The sequence below is a fragment of the Glycine max genome, chromosome 17 (assembly GCF_000004515.6).
Source record: "Glycine max cultivar Williams 82 chromosome 17, Glycine_max_v4.0, whole genome shotgun sequence".
Taxonomy (NCBI): Eukaryota; Viridiplantae; Streptophyta; class Magnoliopsida; order Fabales; family Fabaceae; genus Glycine; species Glycine max.
In genome coordinates, this window is record NC_038253.2 from 4041773 (window position 1) to 4066608 (window position 24836).

Genomic DNA, 24836 nt, shown 5'->3' on the forward strand with positions numbered 1-24836 from the left:
AAGAGATATAATATTGGATTAAGGATTAAGGGAAAAGAAAATATGGAAGAGTTTTCGAATTCAAATGTTTTGGGTCAAGTCTGGGTTTAAGAAATTGATAGCATTACAATTTTGGATTAGGTAGGGACACAAGCAAAATTGTCCCACAAACATCCCAAGTTGTTTTTATGGTTGAAAAAAGTTAATATTTATTAACAATCATCTAAAAAATTAAAAGATAACCTATTTTTTCCTTAAAAAAACATGTAGAAGTAATCATATGAGATGAAGATAAAGATAAAGATAATGATAATCATATTTACTTTTTTAAGTATTATAATTCTGTGATATTGATCTCGAGTTTTTAATTATGCAAATTGAATTTTCTAAATATTACAATGGGATAATTTTATTATTTTTTATTATATTTTGTTGATGTAACAAACTAACAATAGATAATAGCATGATGATTTAATTTTTTAACAAATTTTGCTGATAAGATTAAATGATGATCCATTATTAGGATTGGAGAATATAAACATGTGGGAAGCAATTAAGTGCTAAGTGTAAAGAGAGATGATTAATTCTTTTTTTAAAAATAAGGATAATTTTGGAATAATAATATAAATTGTTTAAAAATTTAACATTTTAACTAAATGAGCTATCTTTTTTAAGAGATATAAATTAATTGAAATAGTTTAAAAAAAAAGATGGAGGTAATATATATACTTATAGATACTCAATTTGTGTGATTTTTTTATACAAAATTAGTGTAGAAAACACAAAATTTACTACCATGAGTTATTTTTGTCCATGTAGGCAAGAAAATATGTCATCTTAATTAAAGATACCTAGTTATCTTTGTCTTCGTGCAGCCACAACCAGCTATTGATCATCAAGTTGGTGTCTTCTGAGTGAAGCCAAAAGACCATCCTCAGTCTCTAGGTAAGATGACATAGTCTCATGATTATGTAACAAAAACAATTTCTATACAGAAAAAAAATATTTTCTTACTTCAGTTTGGTCAAAAAGCTCATTTTGTGCAATTGGAATCCAAGGACTCAATATCAAATAATTGAATTTTTTTTTTTTGGATTCATACATAATTACAATAATTAGTAGAGCAAAAGTACAACAGGAAATGAAAATGAGAAATACTCACTTGGAAAATTGAAAAAAGAGGCGGGGTCAACCAGTTCATCCCGGTCGCTGCCCGAATCCCCGGGTCATCATCCTCTTTAAAACGTCGTCGTTGAGTGCACTGCTTTGTTGTTGGCGGAGGAGCTGAAGAACGAACGCAGCGAGCGGCGAGTAACGATGTGCGGTGACGCCACGAACTGGGACGAAGACGCATACAGAGAAACCATTCTCAAGGAGAGGGAAATCCAAACCCGAACCGTTTTCCGAACCGCTTGGGCCCCACCCTACACCTCTAACCTCGACACTCTCATCCTTGCCTCTAGCGACGGTTCCGTCGCATCCTACTCCATCTCTTCCTCCATCGCCGCCTCTAAGATAAAAAATGTTAGCATCATCTCAATTTCTTCCTCCATCGAACCAATTTTGTTTGCTTTCGACTATCGTTTCACTTCACTGACAGCTTCAAGCGCCGTTAACAGTTTATTTCTTTTGAATTTTGATGGTGAAACTAGCTTTTCTTATTTCGTTGTTTTTGCATTTGTTGCAGCCATTCGGTTTCGTCAATGCCGATACAGATGAGTATGTCCGCCTTCACAGAATTTATGCTTAATCAATTATTTTATCAGTTTTAGGGTTTAAGCGTGTTTCGTGTTCAATGCTACTGGTTTAGGTTGTTGGCTGAACCAAATTGCTTCGTTCAAGCGCACGATGGACCTGCTTACGATGTCAGATTTTATGGTGATGGCGAAGATGCTCTGTTGCTGAGGTTCAAATTGTTACTGAATATTGATACCTCTGTTTGTCTCGTCCTACTGTCTTCTCATGATGAACCGCATTAGGACACTTATCCGCATCTGCATAGTGTATACATAAAGAGGCAGACTCAAATTAAATTTTAATGTGTATTTGCATTTACTAGCATGGTCTTGAAGGAATTAATCAGTTGCATGATGCGCTAGCTCTGAACTTGCTAGATGCTTTATAGGGGTTTTGTTTTAAAGAGAAGGGAATTTCTGTATACTGGTTATTTAGGGAGTTATGTGTTTGCAGACGTTATAGTTATTGTTAATATAATTCATATGCGTGCTGAAATGATTTTTCATGACTAGATGCAAGAATAAAACATTTTAACCATTTGGCACAACTCCTGACAGTAGTTTTATCTTGCAGCTGTGGTGATGATGGTCGGATTCGAGGATGGAGATGGAACGAATTTTCAAGCTCAAATTATTCTGTTTCTTCCCAAGGTGATATTGCTTGTTTCGGAATGATTAATTTTTGGGAAATAATTATTTTTTTTTTTCAAAAGTTATCTCAAGAAGCTGGTAAAAATAAGCAATTATTTCCTCAAAATAAACTGAGCCAAACACATGTTACAGTTCAGATCGAATTTTAAATTAACCTGAGCATTAGTGCATCCATTTTTATCTTTTCATCTCTGAAGCAACTTTCATCATTGTTTTTCCTCGATTATTTTGTTTCTGCATCTATGAATCTTAGTGTTTCTTTTTTATATAGAAAGTGCCCCTTGGATTTGTTCTTCTGCAAAGTATGATAAAACTAAATCTGATTGATTCATTTGATTGCACTTTTACATATTTTATATAAAAAAACTGCAAAGTGTTAATAAGAATTGAGGTTTTTTCCACTTGAAATTATAGGGTAAAGATGGAATTATGGAAAAGATAAAAGAGAGAAACACAGCTTAAATGATATTAGAAAAAAGCTTTGATGTATGTACTATATGATATAATACACTAATCTATTACTTCTTTTTATTTTAACATATAGGTTGAGTACTAGTATTGTAAAACTAGTAAAAAACACGGACCAATAACACTTCATGATAAGACCCATAAAAGGATATGTCAATGAGAATCCTAATACTCTAACAGTTTCATCTATCATTTTCATTTTCTTAAATAAGAATTTAGAATTCTAAATGAGAAACATCAAAGTGATTGATGTGATGCAGCAAAATTATGGTTCTGCTAAATTTTTTGGTCAGCTAAAGCTCACTATGATATTGTTCTTTATCCTCTACAATAAGTCTCCCTTATTATGCATTTGATTTGATTGGGAGTTGTGTCATTCCCCTTCAGTCCTTCACTTACTTCTTCTATGTCACTTATTTTTACTGTTGAATTAATGATTTGTTATGTCTTATGTATGTCATCCCTTAATATTTCAGGAAATGATATCAAGCCTGTACTTGATGTGGTGAATCCCCAACACAAGTGAGTTTTTAAAGAATTGAAGCATGTTTCAGCTTGTTCAGTTGTTTGCTATAAGTACTGCAGAACTACATGATGCTTTATCCTTCTTGATTTCACTGTTGTTTGGTTCATGTTTCCTGTATATTCTCTGAATATACTCTTGTACATTTCCACATTTGGCATTATTGTCTATTGCACTGCAAAATTATTTAAAATGTTTTGGAAATAATCTTGGATATTTAAAATTCTTGTTTATCTTATTCACTTTTACAATTGCATTGTTAATGTTTATGGTATTTGCCTGACTTGAGACTTTTCAGAAAAGGAAATTCTTCTCACAATCAGGGCATGTGTAGAAAACTTGTAGCTTATTATAATTAGCAGCAGGCTATCAGCAGTTCTTTTGTACCTCTGTTTTTGGTTCTGATTGTCCTCTATATGTCCACACACTGTTGTCTTTCAGAGGTCCTTGGGGTGCGCTTTCACCTATCCCTGAGAATAATGCTATTGCTGTCAATACTCAGGTTTGTAATTGTTTTTGACTGTTTGTCACAATAATTTGTTTGTTATTTCAAGATTCAGTTTGTCAATATTTTTTTGTTTAATTGTAGGGGGGATCTGTTTTTGCTGCATCTGGCGATTCTTGTGCATATTGTTGGGATGTGGTATGTAATTATTTATTCACGGAAGGTGAACATAATTCTTGCATAGGAAGTTTCTTGGATAACTTGATTTATAATTGTATTTGTGTTGATACTGGACTAACATGTGTTAATGTTTCTAGGAAACTGGTAAAGTGAAAATGGTATTCAAGGGGCACATGGACTATTTGCATTGTATAGTTGCTCGCAACTCATTAGATCAGGTCTTGATTCTTGACCTTATTGTCATTTGAACTTGATGGTAATTATTAACAGAAAGAAATATATCCAAAGGTGGAGAATGGAGTTTGAATCCTGCTTAGACGCTGGTCTGAACTTTATTAAATAAAGGGTAGTGATTTACTAGCTTTTACAAGACATAATGGTCCTAGTGGAGACAATGTATTATTATAAAATAAGGAGAGAGGAGAGATTACATAGAGTTTTATTATTTAAAATAAATTTATTCGGTTTCTAATTTTTGCACTATATATGATGTCTTTATCAGTCGTGAAGTTATACTCCCTCCCTCCCTGAATATAAGAATCTTTTTTCAGTTTTATTTGTCCCTTTTTATAAGACTACTTTCAAGTTGTCTTTTGCATTAATTATTTTTGACCCATATACCCTTTATTACTTTATAATAAATACTATATATTTAATAGATAAATTCATTATCTCTCTTATAAGAATTGGATAAGAAGACTAGCACACATTAATTAATTAGGTGTGAAAGCAATTAAGTGGAAAGAGAGAGATTATGAGTCCCAATAAACTCAAGGGTAATTTTGGCAAAATAATACAAATTGTTAAAGAAATTTATTGCTACTAACTATATTAACACCAACTTTTTTAAAGGGTGTAAATTAGTTAAAAGAGTCTTATATTTAGGGGCGGAGGGAGTATTTAATACTTTTTGGAACATATACAAGACATAGACAGGGCAATAGTTATATGTACCATATAACAGGGTATTGAAGGGGGAGATGAGAAAAAGGAGATATATATACTGTTGAAGCAACTAGAGATCTTTTCTGCAGAAATAATTTCTAGTTTCTACAAAAAATGTTAAAATTTTGCACTAGCATTAGAAATATGTGGGTTAGTATTTTAAAATCCTGACTACTAAAGCATCTTCTCTGTTGCCATTTCTCTTTTGCTTAGTGATCTTTTTGTCTTTCCACATTATTTCTAGGTTTTTAACTGTTGATTCTTTCTGATCAATGTTCAGATCATAACAGGTTCGGAGGATGGGACGACACGAATTTGGGGTATCATTCATTTTTCAGCTCAAGTCACTAAAGTTGAACAAACTACATTAATCATATTTTTCTTTTTATGAATTAATTGATTATTGAAATATATTGGTATAGAGTTATTGGGTACTTACGTTTCTGTGGCTTATTTACCACATTTACTAGATTGCAAAAGTGGAAAGTGTACGCAAGTGATTGATCCAGCAAGAGATTTGAAATTAAAGGGATCTGCTTCTTGGGTTGGCTGTGTTGCTTTAGATGCAAGTGAGAGCTGGTTGGTAAGAGCATATCTCGTATTTTATAATTTCCTTGCCACTTCCCTTCATATTTTTGCTCTACAAATGCTAATTTGATAAAAGAAATATGAATATTCAGAGTCAGACAAAATGTTGATCGCTTCTGGGCATAACTACAGATGCAGTTGGTGTGATGTTATGAGAACTAACTGTGGTGGAGTGTGCCACCCGTTTTGCTGTTTTCCAGCCTCCATGTTTTAGCCCTTGTTTTCCCTTTGTTCTTCTGATCTTCTCTAGTTTAGAGTAGCAAATATATATTGTATGATGCAATATAATAGAGACAAATATATAACATATAATAATTAAATAAATAATAACAGTCATCCCACTTTAGTGTTTTTGGGGTCAGCCGCTAACTGGGATTGAAGACATTGTTATTTCTAATTATGACTTAAAATTCCAAAGTGATAAAGCTATTTTTGCTAATAAGTTTTTTATTTCATCAACAAAAAAAACGTTTCTAGCCAGAATAATCTTCACATTTTAAGGTAGTCCTTTCTCTGTAGGCAAACTAGTAAAATGAACACATGCATGGGAAATTATGGTGTATATGTTATTGAATTGTTTGTTGGTTTTATAAATAGTTAAGGGACCATTGTCACCTTTATTCAGGCTTGCAGTAGTGGACGTAATATATCACTTTGGAACCTTCCTGCTTCTGAATGCATATCAAAGATTCCTACCCGTGCTTGTGTACAAGACATGTTATTTGACAATAATCAAGTGAGTCAGTTATATCTCTATTTTTTCTTCGGTTGTTTCAATTGTCATTAGTAATATTAACTTTCTGATAGTATTTGATATTGGTGTCTGGTGATATGTGTATCTGATGGGCTGGGGTGGTGACACTGTCAAAATTGATTGGGTCATTTGTAATCTTCTAAAAGAAAAAGTATATGCTCTGGTAAAAAGATGAAGTATCCGCTCTGGTAAAAGGAATATAGTGCTGTAGATTCACAGTTCAGCACCTGGAGTCTGTCCTTATATTTTTGTTTGTTAGCTCTTAGATTTTTCTGGTGCAAAATTGCCTGCATATTTTTCTCCTTTCAAATGTAATTATTGCAATTATCATTCAGTATTTATCATGTGGAAATTATTGTTCACTTCTGAATATTGAGCGACTTATTTGTTCTTATAATATCAATAGTTCTCACTATAATTTTAGCTCTCATAGTTCTTGTTAATTATTTGTATTTTACTCAGATTTTGACAGTTGGTACAGATCCTCTACTCAATCGCTTTGACATGAACGGCACTATCCTTTCACAAATACAGTGTGCTCCTTCGTCATCTTTTTCTATCTCCTTACATCCTGCAGGGGTATGTTCTGATTCAAAATCATTGCTATTGAGTTGTTTTTAGTACCTTTGGTTTAGGTCAGCTCAAACATGCTGATGGACTCCTTGTTACTCTGTGCTTTATTTGATATATTGGGTGCATTACCGCATTATTCGTTTCAGGTTATGGCAGTTGGAGGTTATGGATGTCTTGTTGATGTTATCTCACAATTTGGCAGCCACATGTGCACATTTCATTGCCAGTGTTTCTAAGCAAAGTTCTCAGATAGTTTGATACCTCAAGGCCACCCAAAACAATTTCCAAGTCAACGAATGACACGCTTCGGGATTTAGTACAGAATCGCAAGCTCTTCGAAAGTTTGAAGTTTGATCGAGTGAATCGTGGATATCTGTATTATGTGGATTACCTGAAAAAAGAGATTGTTTTTTCTGTGACTGTTTAGGCTTCTAGTACTGAGTTTTTTTTTTTTAAAATGGGAGTAGGGTATGAAAAGCTTGTATCACTTCGGAAGTTTTTGCTTCCTGTGTTAAGTGTTAGCATCTAAAGTCCTTATGCTGAATGAGTAACATATCTTCCATTCTTCTCATAAATATGCTACTCAGCTTATTTACCAAAATACAAAGACTCCTCATCTGCATCATTTGTATTTTTCTGAAGTTCATATCGTCGAAATGAGTGTATCACGAAGATAAATGTACAACAGTGTTTGATTTGTCTTTCCAAGTAGGAAAAATGTTAATATGTATAAATTCCTAGTCACAGGAAAATTTTTATAACCTCCAACCGCTTTTGATTTCTGTCAAAAGTTTTGTTTTAAATTTCTAATTTAACTTTGAACATATGTTTTTGCAGTATTTTTGCAATTGATTCGAACTATAAGTAACATTGCTGTTTTAAGGAATTATTTCACTTGGTTTTAGTAATGAGTACAAAATGTCACATTTTTTTATAGTTTTTTGTTCTCTAAAATTATTTGTTTTTTTTTCTTCCATAATCTAAAACAACAAACAACAAATCTCGTGGGGCCTTTTTTTTTTTTTTTGCACACCACACTTTAATCTTTCCGCTTCTCCATTTTTTTGGACAAATATACTCTTGAGAGAAACATATTTTCATTGTATTGTAAGTTGAGCTAGGGGTATCAAGTTACAATGCATAATAAAAAAAAAAGCTTATGTTAATTTAATACTCAATAGGAATAAGCTTTTTCTGTATTGTAAGTTAAAGTGGGAGTGTCTTTTTTCAACACATAACGGAAAGAAGAATCCATTGTACTAGAATTTTTACAATTTTTTTTATCACATTTGCAATTTTCACTCTTTTGTGTAGAATTGAGCCCAAATCAGGCATTTGTTTTGTTGTGTAAACTAGAGATTGGTGTCCACCATCCTTTATTATTATTTTAATAGAAAATTAAAATCACAAAACACTTGCTCTCTTTTCACCATTGACAAGACAAATCTGTCCTAATAAAACATCTTGTGCATTTCAACCAATGTCCTATGGCATCAGAGAATCAAAATTCTAACCCATTTCTCAAATCAATCCCAAACAAGAGGATAGTCAGTTAGTCACGTTCTCACGGCTTCTAGAGCATCTTACAAGCATGTTTAAACTTTTTTCATCACTCATCAGGTTCATAGTTCAGAGCGAAAAATGCAACAAACTCGTTCACATAATAAATAAATAAATAATATATAATTAAAACTGTGTTAAGTTCATAACAAAACAAAGTCAGGGAGTGGGAAGATTATAGTGTGAGGTGCGAAAATAAAGGCCCATCTCATGCTGTGTGTTATTGGGCCAGCGCCCAAAGGAAAGGCAGGATCAAATATTGCGCGGGAGTTTGACTGTGGGCGTAGACCGGGTGCTGAGGGGTAAAATAGGAAGCACATAAAAGAATAGAGTCCAGTAGTAACCCTGGTTTTTATTTATCACTTCTCTCTCTCTCACACACACACACATACTCGCTTCCCTCTCTCTGCGTTCGGCACCAGCGAAACGCTCTTCGTTATCTTTTTCTCGACTCCGCGGCGTAGATCCGAGGAGTTCGGGAAACCCTAACTCATCTTCCTTCACAACAGAACAACGCTTCTTTTCCCTATCCATCATCTCAACTGAAGGTCCTTCTTCTCTCTCTTGTTTTTTCTCGCCACACAATACTTTCATTTTTTTTTTGTCTGTTCGCTGTTCATTATTCTCAAACTTCGTTTTATTTTGATCGTACCATATAGTTTGTGTTTGCTTCCGCGCTTTTACATTTAGAAACCTCAATTTTACTTGTACCGATTTTGTTGATAGATTGCGTGGCGTAACAATTTATGTTTGTTTTGCAGTCATGGCTGGACTAGCACCTGAGGGGTCACAGTTCGATGCTCGTCAATATGATTCCAAAATGAGTGACTTGTAAGATTTTTTATTTTTATTATTCGGAGCAATCTGGTTTTATTATTACTGAAATTGCTGTTCGTGTTCTTGTTTTGTGTTGGATATGATTGCAACAGGATGTTATTGCTATCTGTTCAATTTTTTAATGGCCTTATATTTTTTTTTCCCTTTCAGACTTTCATCTGATGGACAGGACTTCTTCACATCCTATGACGAGGTTTATGATAGTTTTGACGCTATGGGTTTGCAGGAGAATCTTCTCAGGGGAATTTACGCATACGGTATTTTTAATATTCTTTCTTGGGATTTGCCATTGGTGTTTTATTGTTTTTTAATGAATAAACCACCAATTTTGTCCTCAAACTATTGAGTATCTATCAGTTTAGTGCCCAAGTTGTTTCACTAAAGTTCAGGTGCTCATTTGAAGGGTTTTTTAAATATTTTTAAGGGACTATTTAGCACGATTTCTAATATTTATGGGACTACGTAGGTTTTCTGCCTTGCTTTCAGAACATTTAAGAGAGATGGTAATTCTTTAAGGATCAAATTTGTGGTTTACTCAATTTTTCAAAATGTTTGGTATCAACAATCAACATAACACTAGACATGGGGTTTGTCTTACTATGCTGTATTATTTTAATGGACAGTGGTGTTTTTTTGTTGTCATGCCACTGGTTCTGCTTTGCGGTATGTTCCAATCCTTAAACTAGTATGATTTGTGCTTTAGGTTTTGAGAAGCCATCAGCCATTCAGCAAAGGGGGATAGTTCCCTTCTGCAAGGGACTTGATGTTATTCAACAGGCTCAATCTGGAACTGGGAAGACGGCTACTTTCTGCTCTGGTATTCTGCAGCAACTTGACTATAGCTTGACTCAATGCCAGGCCTTGGTTTTGGCACCAACTCGTGAGCTTGCTCAGCAGATTGAGAAAGTTATGCGGGCACTTGGAGATTATCAAGGTGTGAAGGTTCATGCTTGTGTGGGAGGTACCAGTGTGCGTGAGGACCAGCGCATTCTATCTAGTGGTGTTCATGTTGTGGTTGGTACCCCTGGTCGTGTGTTTGATATGCTGCGCCGACAGTCACTTCAGCCAGACCACATCAAGATGTTTGTATTGGATGAGGCTGATGAAATGCTTTCCCGAGGTTTCAAGGATCAGGTACCTTTTCAATTCACAACTCATTTAGTACTTTTCACTTTAATTATTACTAATACTTTATGTTTTTGATAAGTAATGCCTACACTTGTCTATGGATTTTTTTATATTGATGTGTAAACTCTCCTGTGTTAACTCTGTTTTACTTTCTTTATGATATCTTTAGAATATTTATATTTTCAACTTTGTTCAGATGCATGTTTCGTTTCTCTTAATTTTCTTTTATAGTAGTAAGTAGTAACATGTAATGAAATATGAACCCAAGTGCCTTTTAAGTTTCAATTGACTTTTTTCCAAGCCTATTGGGTTTGTAGTGCTAAAAGAATTGATTTATGTATAACTGCTCTAACCTTGGTTTTATTGTTATCATCAGATCTACGATATATTTCAGCTGCTTCCATCTAAGATTCAAGTGGGAGTTTTCTCTGCCACAATGCCTCCTGAGGCCCTTGAGATCACCAGGAAGTTTATGAACAAACCTGTGAGGATCCTTGTGAAGCGTGATGAGCTCACCTTGGAGGGTATTAAGCAATTTTATGTCAATGTTGAAAAGGAGGAATGGAAGCTGGACACACTCTGCGATCTTTATGAGACATTAGCTATCACTCAGAGTGTCATTTTTGTTAACACCAGAAGGAAAGTTGATTGGTTGACTGACAAGATGAGAAGCCGTGACCACACAGTCTCAGCAACCCACGGAGACATGGACCAGAATACCAGGGACATTATTATGCGTGAATTCCGTTCTGGGTCTTCCCGTGTCTTGATAACCACTGATCTTTTGGCTCGTGGTATTGATGTCCAACAAGTGTCTCTAGTTATAAATTTTGATCTCCCAACACAGCCTGAGAACTATCTCCATCGTATTGGTCGTAGTGGGAGGTTCGGAAGGAAGGGTGTTGCGATCAACTTTGTCACAAAGGATGACGAGAAAATGCTGTTTGACATCCAGAAGTTTTACAACGTGCAAGTTGAGGAGCTGCCTTCAAATGTTGCTGAGCTCCTTTGATCAGATTTTGTCATCCGTCGTATTAGATGAAATTAGTTTGCGTTTTGGAAACTGTTATGCAATGTTTCTCGCTCCCCCTTTCGTTTCTTTGGTTGTACTTCTGCTCTTAAACTTTGTTTAATAGGCTTAGTAATTTATGTTAAATTGTGAGTTTGTCTGAATATCCAAGTAATTATTACTTGCTATGTGGAAACCCATTATTGGCCCAATTGGTGTACGACTTTCATTGCATATTCGATTCTTATGCAATCAACTTAGTTCAGTTGTAATTTGGTCACTAAATGAACTTGAATTGGTGTTATAGTATGTCTCCTCTGCTCCAACAGACGGCAGCCACATAACACTTCCACATCATAGTCATGCTGCCCTTAGGAATTTAGGGGACATAGTTGGGCTTGTTATTAGGATGCTTTAGGGCTTAGTTTAGGGTGATTTTGACTTAGTTTGGCAAAATTAGTCACGGGTTACCTGAGTCTTTGAATTTATTAATTTCATAACAAATTAGTCCTTTTTGCCATAAATTTAACTAAGTCTGAAAAGTTAAATTTATCATAAAATTGACGAATTCAATAACTAAATAAATTGCCAATCTTGAGATTAAGAGATAAAGACTAGTTTCTCATGAAATTAAAATTGTATATATGTAAACTTTTAAGAATTAAATCAATACAAAATTATTACTTTCAAAGCCCACAAATTTTCTTACATTAATTGTATATATTTACTTAAAAGTATATAATTATATTTAATATTTTTTTCATCCTTCTTATAATGTTATAAAATAAAATTGAAGTTTAGCCATTATTACAAAATTTTCTTTGTTATGCTTAATTACTCTTAAAATTGAAGTTTATTCATACTTAATTATCTTGTCAAATAACTAAGTGTTTGAAAGAGCTTATAAAAATAATTTATAATACATCCAAAAACGGTTGTCAGTTATTTCAATGAAGTCTATAGGAATAACTAATACATAATAAGTGTTTGTATAATAGATACTTAATTAAGTTATTTATCTAAACTGCCTTAAAATTATAGTGGATTTATTTATTTTTCTTTCTATTTATCTTTTCACCCAGTTAAAGGAGAGAGACCTTTTGTTAAAGATTGTTTTCTTGATTAATTCTTGTTACAGGATATGAGTTAAAAATTGGTTAGTTATTTAGATTTTAGGCTCTCTAATGAGCTCTATAAATAAATAAATACAACCCAAATCCTCTCTCTTTTGTATCCTTTAGTCATTCACTCAATATTGAAACTCCCGTTTTGTTCTTTGAACTATATGATGTTTGACCTAATCAATTAGGTGTGATTTGCATTTCTTCTCAACGTTCTGATAATTCTTTCCTAAGTGAGTGGAATCAAAGAACTGTAAATCTCATCTCAGTCATTATGGTATCACAACTAATGTCTTTTCATGTCATTTTGCTTTATTTTTCAACAATTTAAATAAATTCAAATTTGATTTTATATTATATCGTCAATTTGAAAATGGTTCTAGTAAAATGAAAATTGGTCATTTATAGCATTGTTGTACTTATTTTTGCTTTCCCTATTCAAGGGTTGTTGTTGTGATTGATGTTCCATGGATGGAGATGGAGATAATAATTGCAAGCCAAGGGATTCCCTCCATCAGTCATCACCCTTCTACGCTTTCTTTTTTTGCCATTATTAATGACGATTTAGCTTCTGTCATATGAAAAACAACAATGCTTGGTCTTTGTTCAATGTTGTGTACCTCATTAAATCATCAGTTTGAAGATTCTTTTTTACGGTTAGTAGTTGGTACCATACGTGGCTGCAGTTAAATAGAAACACTGATGGATGGAGCAATTAATTGTTTTCTTTTTTGTGAGCAGCTTTATATTAATAGTTTAGTTTTTAGCTCTGTAAAAAATAGGTTTAATTTTCAGAATATTTTATTGAATTGTTGTCAATTTCCATTTTGGAAGCAGTTATTTCCGTTGCATTATCTTTCTGGCAAAAGTTTGAATACACGTAAAGCTTTGTTAGATTTGTGTGAACACGAATAGTAAGAGAATTATTCATCACGTTTTATGCAAGTGGTAATAATGTGTATATTTTAAACAAGTAATTCAAAGTTTAAAGTCTGATTCACGTCTAGATATCAAGTATTTTATATGCGCTTATAATTCCGATGAAGATTAATGATCTCTTTCGATGGAAGTTACTTTTTATCATTATCACGTTCAATAAAAAATATGAAAGAAAATTTGCAAAAAAAAATAACAAAAGAAAGAATATTGTTTATAATATCCATTGGTAAGTTTTATTTCGGTGGTCATGATCTGTAGGCTGGTAAGTTTGAAGGAATGTGCTTTGTTTGATTTAGGTGAACATGAGTAGAGAAAAAATGGGCAGAAAGAAGGGAAAAAAGAAGTTAAACTTTACACTATTGGGTTAATGGAATAAACGAATAGAGAAGTAACATTTATTTAGAGCTAAAAAAAAAATTGGATAGAGGAAAAGAAAAAAGATGACAAATTATTGGTTTTTCTCATTTTTTGAATTAAATAAGAGAAAAAAAAAATCCTTTTGCTTCTTTTACTCATCTAAATACTCCACTAAAAAAAACATTATTTCATTTTCTCACTACACTCAAAGCAATAAAGTGATGATAAGTTGATAACACAGAGAAAAAGAGATGGCAAAGTAGAAGAAAAAAAGTAAATAAAATAAAGCAATGATTTTTAACATGATCTTAAAAATGTTTAGATAAAATTTTATAAAAGTATTTATAGAAAAAATATTTTTTCTTACTAAGTTCAAATTAATTTATGCATAAGTTAAAGTCATCTTATGCATAAATTAAAATTATTGTTTTATTGATAAAATTAATAAATATTTTGCATTAATAATACAATTTAAAAAGTTAACTCATATTTTGGAAAAGTTAAATAAAGAGTTTTTTTTAGATTGGTTTATGTATAAACTGATCTCAGTAATTTGAGTTCACGGGAAAAATCATCGCATTTTTCTTTCTTATGTCTCTCATTAAAAGTGTTTATTGAGAAAATTATTTTAACTATCCTTTCTTATTTCCTTTATACTGTAATAAGTTCTAAAATGATTGATTTTTAGCAAAGTTTTGCGTTACAGAAATATTTAGCCTGTTTTAATGTTCGGGCTAAGGTAGCTAGTAATCCAAGTATTAAACCTTTTTTTTTATCAATAAATCTTAATTTATTAGTTTTGTTAAAAATACTAATTATAAAAATTTGAATGTGTGACCTTTTTACTCAGTCTTTTTTCTTCATCTGCGTCTAATTATTAACACAATCTTATATCTGATGCAAGTGTTAAACTTAATCAAGAATTGACGTATTATTATATTTATCAAGCTATATATATAATTAGCAGTTATTACTTAACAGTGAGACAGAGTAGAGAAAGCGAAGAACAAGAAGAATTTTGCATGGAATCTAGCGGTTGAGGAATGGAACAAAATAAAAGCGACTGGTGTGAGAATTGGAAGACGAAGACGTGTCGAAGAACTTACTTCTTGGCCGTACTCGTAGCGATTAAGAAAAAGATACGGTACGTCTCAACTTCAACAATATCTTTTTGCAAACACTAAACATGACAAAGACAAATATTCCTTATTAGAATTTGTTTCAATATAAAATTAAAAGTTCTTTTGAGAAAAAAAACTTGTATATTTTTAGTAAATAAATTCTAAGCAATAGACCCTTAATCTTTCATTAGTCCCTTTCTCCTCTTATGCTCAATTCCCATAATAATTTTTTCCGCTTATAAACCCGTCTTAGATTTCCATTTTCCAATCCTCACCACCGCTTTTCTTAATTTATTCAAATCAGATTCCTCAACACAACAAGACAAACAACACTACCCTCTTCTTCTTTTTTTCTCTTACTCTCAATAAATTTATGTCATTATTACTTATTAGTTAGGCTTCATTTATCATAGACGATTTCTTTGTATTTAAAATTTAAAATTTTCCAATTACTTAATAGTTAATATATTTAATTTAATGTCTTATAAATATAGAATGCATCAAGTACTTATTGCATACAAGAAGTAAGAAATTTGAATTATTTGTAAATATATCATTTATATTTTAAATTTATGAAAATAACTTATATTGTTATATAAGATTAATTTTAGTTATTGACATCGATTTAAAAAATATTGATAATTTCTAAAAAAAATTATTTAAATAATTATTATAATTAGTAATTAGTAGTGCACAGGTAAATTCTAACTTGATACAGATAAAAAAAAGGTAAATTCCAATTTATGTAGAAATATAAATACATTATTTTAGAGAACAATAATAGAAATCTGTTTTTTTTTTTTTTTTGGAGAAGAGAAGACTGAGTTAGAAAACACGCTCGGTCTTCTTCTCCAATGGCGATTTCCGATGAGCCTGAAAGTGTAGCCACTGCTCTCAACCACTCTTCCCTGCGCCGCCGTCCCTCCGCCACCTCCACCGCCGGCCTCTTCAATTCGCCTGAGACAACCACCGACAGTTCCGGTGATGACTTGGCCAAGGATTCTGGTTCCGACGACTCCATCAACAGCGACGACGCCGCCGTCAATTCCCAACAGCAAAACGAAAAACAAGACACTGATTTCTCCGTCCTCAAATTCGCCTACCGTCCTTCCGTCCCCGCTCACCGCAAAGTGAAGGAAAGTCCGCTCAGCTCCGACACTATTTTCCGTCAGGTTCTCGCCGTTAACTTCTACTTTACGATTACTACAACTCTTTAACTATTTCAAACTCAACCAGAACGGTGCCGTTTTGTTCCCGTTCTGCATAATAAACTTCTCAATCTCAATGCAAGCGAATCGTAGTCTTTGAGGTGCTTAAAATAGTGTATGCTACTGCTAGTTAGTTCTTGTTTATTTAATTTATGTGTACTAGAAACTAGTTATCAATTTATGATTTGAATTTAATACAATTGAATTGGTGGATCAGGTTTTTGTAGCAATTATCGTGGTTTGGTTTATAAATAGGTGTGATGAGTCTGATATGTAATTATATTTCTTTACTAATTATTGAATCGGTTGCAGAGTCACGCGGGCCTCTTCAACCTTTGTATAGTAGTCCTTGTTGCTGTGAATAGCCGACTCATCATTGAGAATTTAATGAAGGTTTTGCTTCTTCCATGTTTAAATTGTACATTCACCTGCAACAATTTTTCTGTTCTTTTATTTATGGTCTTGATTTTGACGGTTCAGGTTTTATTGTCTGCTTTAATGAGTGTTTTATTTGTTCTGCAGTATGGTTGGTTGATCAAATCTGGCTTTTGGTTTAGTTCAAAGTCATTGAGAGACTGGCCCCTTTTCATGTGTTGGTAATGAGTGATGAATTCCCTTGTGGATTAACTGTGTACTGTGTAATTGTTTTGACGGTTGCTTCTTGAAATGTTGTTTAACAGTATGTGGTTGTGCGCTTGGTTTGCAGTCTTTCTCTTGTGGTATTTCCTTTCGCTGCCTTTATAGTGGAGAAGTTGGCACAACGGAAGTGTATACCCGAACCAGTAAGTGACCAGGCCATGTGAGCTTTTATTAGATTTCATTCGTTGTATAATCTAAAATAGTTTTGGGATATGGTTAGTTGTATGTGCTATTATTAACTGTTTAATCTTTAATATTTGCATACATTGGAATATTATATTACTTGAATATTGCAGGTTGTTGTTGTACTTCATATAATCATTACCTCAACTTCGCTTTTCTATCCAGTTTTAGTTATTCTCAGGTCAGTTTAGTTCTTTGTATACATTCTTCAAAATTTATTCTAGGGCTGCAGTTGATGACCTTTTCGTTTTGACATGTGCGGTTACACCATGTGTCCATTTTGAAAGAATTTGCTTATAGAATATGGTTTTAAGTTGATAATGGTGTTATATAACAAACTTTGTCACTATACTGCACAGGAATTTTAAAAACTTTTATCATTTATTAAAATTATTTGAGAAAAAATTTAAAGCCGTTGGGTGAACCTTAGTTTAATGTTTGGTTCTTATGATTTTGCAATTGAATTGTTGCAAAATATTATTGCATTGCTATATGAACATTGAGCAATGAAGTTGAATGCTGCGGGATAAAGTAATTATACAGTTGTGCGTTCTTAGTCATTTCATAGATAAGGATATCCCAGAAAGATGATTACTAACTTGTAGCATTCCTTTGCAGGTGTGATTCTGCTTTTGTATCAGGTGTCACGTTAATGCTGTTTTCTTGTGTTGTATGGTTAAAATTGGTGTCTTATGCACATACAAACTATGATATGAGAGCACTTACCAAATTAGTTGAAAAGGTAATAAATACTCTCTGTTTAAATGGAGAGAAAATGAGGGGGAGAGAAAATTTTGAATTTTTTTTCTTGAAGTCAACTTTTCCCTCTTCTCTTTAACTAAACAAAAGAAAATGTATGATTATGTGTTTTTTCTTTCATCTAATTTTTTCCTTAACCAAACATATTCTTAAGTTCCACTTGACACTTGTAAGTGGCTAGATAAATATCACAAAATGTCATCTTCACTTATTTGTATACTTTAAAGATGACAGTTTGTTGTACAATGATTAGTTTTTGAACCAGAACATCCTGCTTGACTTAGCAGTAGCTTATGGATCATGTACTATTAAAACTTCATAATATGCTAAAGTACAGTTTTATTTCATCTAAATTCGAATTACTTCCATCCTATGTTCCCCTTTATTGCTTCCTTATATCTAGATGATTAGCTCTTCACATGTGTGAATGTGCCATAGATAAACCATCTGTTTTCCCTCCTTATTCAAACATGTTTGCTGTGTTATAGGGAGAAGCACTGCTCGATACTCTGAACATGGACTATCCTTACAACGTAAGCTTCAAGAGCTTGGCATATTTCCTGGTTGCCCCTACATTATGTTACCAGGTAGCAGTACTTTCAAGTGATTTAGTTAATTTTTGGAAGCAATTTCTTTTTATTTGTAATTGTTGTGGTGTTGCCTCATTTAGATTGGCCTATTTTACATTTGCATTCATTTTTCTTGTCTTAGATTGCTTATAGGCACAACCATGTGCAGTTGCTTACCCATATATCTTTGGTGTGGACTATGTCTGAGGTTTTTAGTCAGTGTCTAATTGGACATGCTGTTGGGAACCCAGAAACAGAATACAAGAAAAGAATGCTTCTTGTACTGAAAAATTGAATGACAACAAAGAAAAGAGGAGAATTTTGCTCAAAGGGTTTCTCCACAGCAGAGATTCTCAGTTTACAAATGCTAACAAATTTGAATGACTTCCCCCCCCCCCCCCCCCCCAAAAAAAAAGGTATAATTGCTCTAACTAATAATCAAACTAATTGCTCTAACCATCCCAACTAATTTCCCCTTCCCTCTCTCCTAACTCCGTAACAGGGTGAACATAATTACACTGCTAGGAATTAAGTTCCCATCTAAAAGGTATAATTGATCCAGAATGTTGAGTTGGCTGTGTGATCACTTGATTCTTACATAGTAGGATTTCTCCGAATGACTTTAATTATTGTCTATTCTATTCCTTTCAGCAAATTTCTCCATTTATCATCCTGTCTTTCCTTTCCATCTTCTAATTTTGGCCATTTGACCTTGTTCATCTCACATTCAATACTCTTTTCTATTTTTTTGGCATGCGCTTAGACAACACAACATTTTGTAGCATAAAATATTGTGTAATGAAATCTATAGCAGGAATCTCCCGAACCTTTCTCATGCTCCCCCTTTACTTCCATTCATACAAAATTCCCAATGTACAATTCCTATTGCAATCTGCTAGTTTCTAGACACAACCTGCTAATCAATGCAAGGGGGAGGGGAGGGGGGGTAGTAGCCACTGTTAGTCAATGTGTTCTTCAATCTGCTTATAATTCTGCTTGCTTCTTGCTTTTATATGATTAGAAGCTAAGAATAAGATTTTAAGGGAATGGGTATTACATGACTCCCTGGCATAAAATGTAGCATACATTTCTAATGCTTTGTGAGAATACTGGATTGGCTTTGGCATCTTCAGTGTTTACCTAAGTTGCAGAAATTTTGCTTGCGGTTCTTTAAGTAGGTTTCTGCAGTTCATTTGTCTTTGCCTTTTCCTGCATAAATGTATATCCATGTAGATTGCATTTGTTATTTTTTTCTTCTGTGAGCAAGGTTTTTCACATTTTTATTTGCATCTATTTTGTTTTATGAACTGCTCTTTTAGCCAAGCTATCCTCGCACACCTTATATTCGAAAGGGTTGGTTGTTTCGCCAACTTGTCAAGCTGATAATATTTACAGGAGTTATGGGATTTATAATAGAACAAGTAAGCAGTTCCTGTTAATAAATTGTGTTCATTTCTACTTTTTTTCCTTTCTTTTTTTTTTGTGCATTTTTTTCTTCAGGTTTATTTCACCAATTCTACTGGTATTCTGACATTATTTTGATTGTAAAATTCTGCAGTATATTAATCCCATAGTACAAAATTCACAGCATCCTCTCAAGGGAAACCTTCTTTACGCCACCGAGAGAGTTCTGAAGCTTTCTGTTCCAAATTTATATGTGTGGCTCTGCATGTTCTATTGCTTTTTCCACCTTTGGTATTCCATCTCTTGTTTGGTTCAACATGTGTGTGTGCATTTTTCTTATAAGATATTAGTCTGAACTATGAAGTTAATTTCACCTGCCATAAATTGAATAGCTGTAGTTCTTGTATCTTTTGTTTAATGCCTTGACTTTTGTACCCTGGCAATTTTCAGATGATGATGATGTTATAAGTTTGTAATTGATTAATCTTTCAAATCATCGTTGAAATGATATCCACCTTCCTAAACACCTTAAATAGTAATTACATCATCAATGGGAGGATCTAGCTAATTTAAAGGTGTGCATGTAGAGACTATTGTTGTCTGGACTCTGGAGTATATACTTCTTAAGATATAAAATTAACTTTATAGCCTGTTTGGTGTGCCACAATTGATTAATTTAAGTGACACTCTGACAGATATACGAAGGGATTTTAGAGCCTTATTTTATTGATGGATTTGTATATTTTTCCTGTGGCCAGTGAGGATATTTTATTCATGTATGCTTGATTTTTCTCCTCTTTAATAGAACTACTATTAGAAAAAACTAGATCTCTTTGTGCATGCGTAAATGTTGATCTGATTGTCTCATTTCTAGATATTAGAAAATGTTCACCTTTGTTTTTTTAAGATTTAGTTCATATTTGAGGCAGCTTATCATTGGAGTGACTGTTCCAATGTAGGTTAAATATCCTGGCAGAGCTTCTTCGATTTGGTGATCGTGAATTCTACAAGGATTGGTGGAATGCCAAAACTGTCGAAGATGCAAGTTATTTGTCCTGATATTTTGTTGTTTACTTACAGTATTTTCAGTCTTTCATAAAGAGAATTTGTGACTTATTGTTTTCTTGTATTTTTGCTGTTGTTGCTGCTTCCATCAGTATTGGAGGATGTGGAATATGGTATGTCTCTTTTTCAGACTTAATTTTGATGAACAAATTGATTTTCTTGTTGTCAGCAAAATGATTTTCTGGTTTCTTGTTGGGATGAAATTCAAGTGAACACACACACACACACATATATTTGATATAACTATCCCTTAAGTGTATAATGAGGGTTGACTACTCTCCGAGACTATTTTAACAAAGGAAGAAAGAGAAGTTACAACATTTTGCCATCTTACTGAATAAATGGTTTTAAAACTGTCTTTCAGAACATATCATTGATTATTCATCACTTAAAGTTCCAAACCATTAGTATAATCTGAGTGGAATCTTTTACATTGCAGCCTGTTCACAAATGGATGATCCGCCACCTATATTTTCCATGTTTAAGGCACGGTCTACCAAAGGTAATCAAGCATCCTCCTGTGTTGCTGAATGGATCCTGAATTTATTTGGTCTAAACTCTAAAACATTTTTAGGATTTGTCAGTCTCTGTTTACCATCTCAGGTTGCCACTAAGATGATCACATTTAACATAGTTAAATTAAAAGGAACATGTATGTTAGTTATATCCTAATAATCACAGTTATGTAAAAACTTATCAATAAACCTATTACATAAGTTTTTTTTTTTTAAAAAGTATGTATATATTTTTTTTGCACTAATTGTATGGTTTGATATGTTTGATGCACTGGAGGAATATGTAGAAAGTTTGCAATTGGTAGACAATAGTTGAACTTCATTTCTGTTCTGTCGTTTCAGATAAATGACTTTGGAATGTATAAACTTGACTAACACAAACAAGAACTGCAAACGAACTCCATTATTTTTTTTTCTTATGTAATCATGGTTGATATCTTTGTGATTTTTTTCCTTGGTCTTTGCTATCAACAATTTCCTATCAACATAGTTGTTTCTCATTGGTTAATATTTTGATTGGCTCTTGTTTTTTAAAGCATTATTGGTATTTTAATTTTCAGTTCTAGATAATGTTTTGATTTTTCATCATTGTACAGGCTGCTGCTCTTTTAATTGCCTTCCTGGTTTCTGCTTTATTCCATGAGGTGTGTTGTTCATCTCTCTGTACAGCCTTCTCTCTTCCTTTTTTGGTATTATGTCATTATGGTTTTCTGCTTGAGTATTTGTCTGCATTCTACACTGATCAATGTCAGGAAGCATCTTGCAATCAATATATTTTTGGAATATTCTTTCCTTCTTTTCCTTGGGCTGTTTGGACTGTGTTAGGAGTTAGATAGAAGGGAAGGGAAAATTATTTACAGACGGTTAGAGTTGTTAATTAGTCAGTTACAGGATTTGGTTAGATATAAATAGGGGGTATTAAGAGGAAATGATCCATTCTATTTGTTATCATTTGAGAATTGAGCTTTGCTATTTTGAAAGGAAAAATCCTTTGTGAGGGGGAAACCCTTGGAGGAGAGTTATCTTTCCTATTTTCTGTTTTAGATGATAAAAGTGTTCTTTTATTTCTTTCTTTGCTTTGGGTTCGTAACAGACTGTGGGAGAGAACTGAAAATTAGATACTAAGTTGTGGCTGATTTGTTAAAAATTGGTATAGGACCTACGTTACTTGTCTTTGAACTATCTACAACCTCATATGGCCTCAGAAACCTTAGCCTTAGGCAGCTAGTTACCAAAATCTCAAGTAACTTGTAGCCTGTCTGTACCTTGGCATGTGTAGATGTTACAGCTTCCATATCTTAAAATAGATTGACATAACAATTATGAGGGACTGTCACATTTTCTAGTTTCCACCTGAGTTCTTGCAATATTAACTTTGGCACCAAAATTTCCCTACATGTACTCAAGGATGCTTTCTTTAGCCATGAATAATTTTTTTCACATGTTGTAATTATGTTTTCAATTAATCCTGTCATCTTTTCCTCCTGAAAAAGGTACATACGCAGATAAGAATAATTTGATAACTTAATTGTCACAGACAGTTGTGCAATTTTTTTCACGATATCTCTATCATCTGAGTGCAGCTGTGCATTGCTGTTCCTTGCCACATATTCAAGTTGTGGGCTTTCGGTGGAATTATGTTTCAGGTAAAATCAAATTACCGTATTATACTTCTGTTTTCCCATCTTCTATTATTAAACTAAAGTATTTTAATTTAGAGCAAGAGTAACACAAATTTTCCAAGAAACCAAACTTCTCCCCTCTTCCCTCACGAAGAAGGTGAAGGATTGCCCAGATTTTGTCTTTTCCTGTTCTTTTATGGCCAAATGAAAGAAAGTATTCTCTGAAGTAATGAATCTGTGCCATGTTTGAAGTAGTTGATGATTATGATATCATCCATACTTTTGGTTCAATTGACATGATCATGAATGCCCGGTTTTTAGGTTCCTTTGGTCTTGATCACTAATTATCTGCAAAATAAATTCAGAAACTCAATGGTACGTCTGCTATTTAAGTATATCAGTTCATAAATCATAATGTATCTTATAACTCCCATCATCTTGAATTTGATTCGTTGGTTTTTTAATGTTATTTTCTTCATGCCAGGTTGGAAATATGATTTTTTGGTTCATATTCAGTATCCTTGGTCAACCTATGTGTGTACTGCTATACTACCATGACTTGATGAATAGGAAAGGCAAACTTGACTGAAGCTACGGCCATTACATTTTAAAGGTGCACATGGATGAGCTTTTCAGTTTTCAGATTGTAAAATTGATGTGGATATGTTGGTCAATATTTGTTTTCTACGAATGCTTTCATCTACCATGGCATTGGCTGCTCTGAAGGAATTCCACGGGATATGCCAGTTCACGAGGCTAATTCATTATCTTGATCTATGTACTTACCAACTCTCCTCTGGCAATTGTATCAAAATATGCAATTTTGAGAGCCATACACTGGCATTGATAACTGCCAAGGAACACTCTAACTGTTTTCTGTTAACTGTTAATTAGTAGAGGGCTAGATGTAAATGGTTTATGCTCAATATATTTATTTCCTCCTAGTCTTCAAGTTCCACGGATGAATGATGTCTTTATAGCAGTTTTTTTCTTCTACAAAACTTGCATATCACTTTAAAGGTATTGTTTGTGTTGTTTTTGCTGATCATAATTGAAGTTTCACTTTGATAATCTGCATGATCAACGTTAACATTAAAAAATATATATATAAATCATCGAAATAAAACTATAATTCTGGTTAAAGAACAGTACAAACAACACTTAAAGAATTGTGTACAAGTTTTTCCCTAAACACTTCATGAAGGTTACTTGGAATGTTCAGAAGAGTGGCTTTGCGTCTGGCAGAAAACTTTAGTAACTGCAAGTGCTCGGTCCAATTTTCGTTGACGAAAAATTAATGGTTTTATGCTTGATCTAAATTTCTCAATCGAGAAGGCGTATTATCATTTTCGTCGTTTAAAATTTATATCTTGTTATTGATCAGTTTAATTATTGGTTAGATATTTATAATATTGTTACTGATTAATGATATTTTTAACAAAAAAGTTTAGTTATAGTATAACTAATTAATAATTAACTCTTGAATAGTTACATTAGATAAAACGAGGGGTTTGTGTGAAACACACAAACGTGTTTAGTGAAAACTCTTTACTGGAGAAAACTAAAAAAAGTGAGGTTTGAATGCCAGATTAAGTGGCAATAAATCACTGTAGAGCAGGAGCACATGATCCAATTCGGACCACCCAAATCCAATTAACAAATTTCAATGACGGCGTGGTTGTCACGTGACACTTACACATGGCACGTTTCAATTGGCACCTTGATCCACGCTCTAACAAAACAAAAACCCTTTAATTTTTTTAGAAGAGTAATGCTAGCTGAATTCTCAATCAAAGACTTTTTATAATTTAATAAAAATCATTAATTTTATCATATTTTATATCTTATTTTAGAAAAAAATTATTAAATAAATAACAAAATCTAAAAAAATGATGATTCCAATAAATTTATAAAAAAAAGTATAACTAATATTTCTCTTTTCATAGATAAATTTAGCA

At 33.0% G+C, this 24836-nt stretch overlaps 3 protein-coding genes across 11 annotated transcripts; all 3 read left to right on the forward strand.

Moving 5' to 3' along the window:
• The first annotated feature begins 1087 nt into the window (after positions 1-1087).
• On the forward strand, positions 1088-7443 carry LOC100806423 (THO complex subunit 6). Of its 3 annotated transcripts, none has more exons than XR_005889410.1 (13): positions 1088-1503; positions 1667-1698; positions 1790-1885; positions 2290-2366; positions 3311-3356; positions 3799-3859; positions 3947-4000; positions 4120-4200; positions 5208-5247; positions 5398-5510; positions 6141-6251; positions 6742-6848; positions 6989-7131. XR_005889410.1 is itself a non-coding variant. In XM_026126499.2 (13 exons), exons 1-13 carry the CDS (start codon positions 1297-1299, stop codon positions 7076-7078), a joined length of 1125 nt encoding a protein of 374 aa, XP_025982284.1. In that variant the 5' UTR covers positions 1091-1296; the 3' UTR covers positions 7079-7443. The 3 variants fall into 3 exon arrangements, 1 of the variants encoding a protein (XP_025982284.1); XR_003265224.2 differs by having other exon boundaries at positions 1089-1503; positions 6751-6848; XM_026126499.2 differs by having other exon boundaries at positions 1091-1503; positions 6732-6848; positions 6989-7443.
• A 1311-nt stretch (positions 7444-8754) lies between these two features.
• Positions 8755-11588, forward strand: LOC112999960 (eukaryotic initiation factor 4A-15). Its single transcript, XM_026126444.2, has 5 exons — positions 8755-8950; positions 9164-9233; positions 9390-9496; positions 9943-10373; positions 10744-11588. Exons 2-5 carry the CDS (start codon positions 9166-9168, stop codon positions 11377-11379), a joined length of 1242 nt encoding a protein of 413 aa, XP_025982229.1. The 5' UTR covers positions 8755-8950; positions 9164-9165; the 3' UTR covers positions 11380-11588.
• Positions 11589-15693: 4105 nt separating this feature from the next.
• On the forward strand, positions 15694-23836 carry DGAT1b (diacylglycerolacyltransferase-1b). Of its 7 annotated transcripts, none has more exons than XR_003265114.2 (16): positions 15694-16086; positions 16435-16515; positions 16645-16718; positions 16829-16904; positions 17058-17125; positions 17563-17686; positions 18192-18290; positions 19592-19693; positions 19831-19967; positions 20636-20721; positions 20834-20854; positions 21181-21243; positions 21853-21900; positions 22840-22902; positions 23200-23253; positions 23363-23388. XR_003265114.2 is itself a non-coding variant. In XM_041010930.1 (16 exons), the coding sequence occupies exons 1-15, from the start codon at positions 15769-15771 to the stop codon at positions 23220-23222; spliced, it is 1425 nt and encodes a 474-aa protein (XP_040866864.1). In that variant the 5' UTR covers positions 15694-15768; the 3' UTR covers positions 23223-23253; positions 23363-23450. The 7 variants fall into 7 exon arrangements, 5 of the variants coding, with proteins under 5 accessions (XP_040866864.1, XP_014624826.1, XP_040866865.1 ...); XM_041010930.1 differs by having other exon boundaries at positions 20636-20717; positions 22794-22902; positions 23363-23450; NM_001250755.2 differs by having other exon boundaries at positions 15697-16086; positions 20636-20717; positions 23363-23836.
• The last annotated feature ends 1000 nt before the right edge of the window (positions 23837-24836 follow it).

Coding starts and splice junctions, on each gene's coding strand:
- DGAT1b (NM_001250755.2), top strand. CDS start 15,769: ATGGCGATTTCCGATGAGCCTGAAAGTGTAGCCACTGCTCTCAACCAC. Junction 16,719..16,828: donor TGGCCCCTTTTCATGTGTTG/GTAATGAGTGAT, acceptor CTTGGTTTGCAG/TCTTTCTCTTGTGGTATTTC. Junction 21,901..22,839: donor TTTCTGCTTTATTCCATGAG/GTGTGTTGTTCA, acceptor ATCTGAGTGCAG/CTGTGCATTGCTGTTCCTTG.
- LOC112999960 (XM_026126444.2), top strand. CDS start 9,166: ATGGCTGGACTAGCACCTGAGGGGTCACAGTTCGATGCTCGTCAATAT. Junction 9,234..9,389: donor GATTCCAAAATGAGTGACTT/GTAAGATTTTTT, acceptor TTTCCCTTTCAG/ACTTTCATCTGATGGACAGG. Junction 10,374..10,743: donor CCCGAGGTTTCAAGGATCAG/GTACCTTTTCAA, acceptor TGTTATCATCAG/ATCTACGATATATTTCAGCT.
- LOC100806423 (XM_026126499.2), top strand. CDS start 1,297: ATGTGCGGTGACGCCACGAACTGGGACGAAGACGCATACAGAGAAACC. Junction 1,699..1,789: donor GTCAATGCCGATACAGATGA/GTATGTCCGCCT, acceptor CTACTGGTTTAG/GTTGTTGGCTGAACCAAATT. Junction 5,248..5,397: donor TGGGACGACACGAATTTGGG/GTATCATTCATT, acceptor CACATTTACTAG/ATTGCAAAAGTGGAAAGTGT.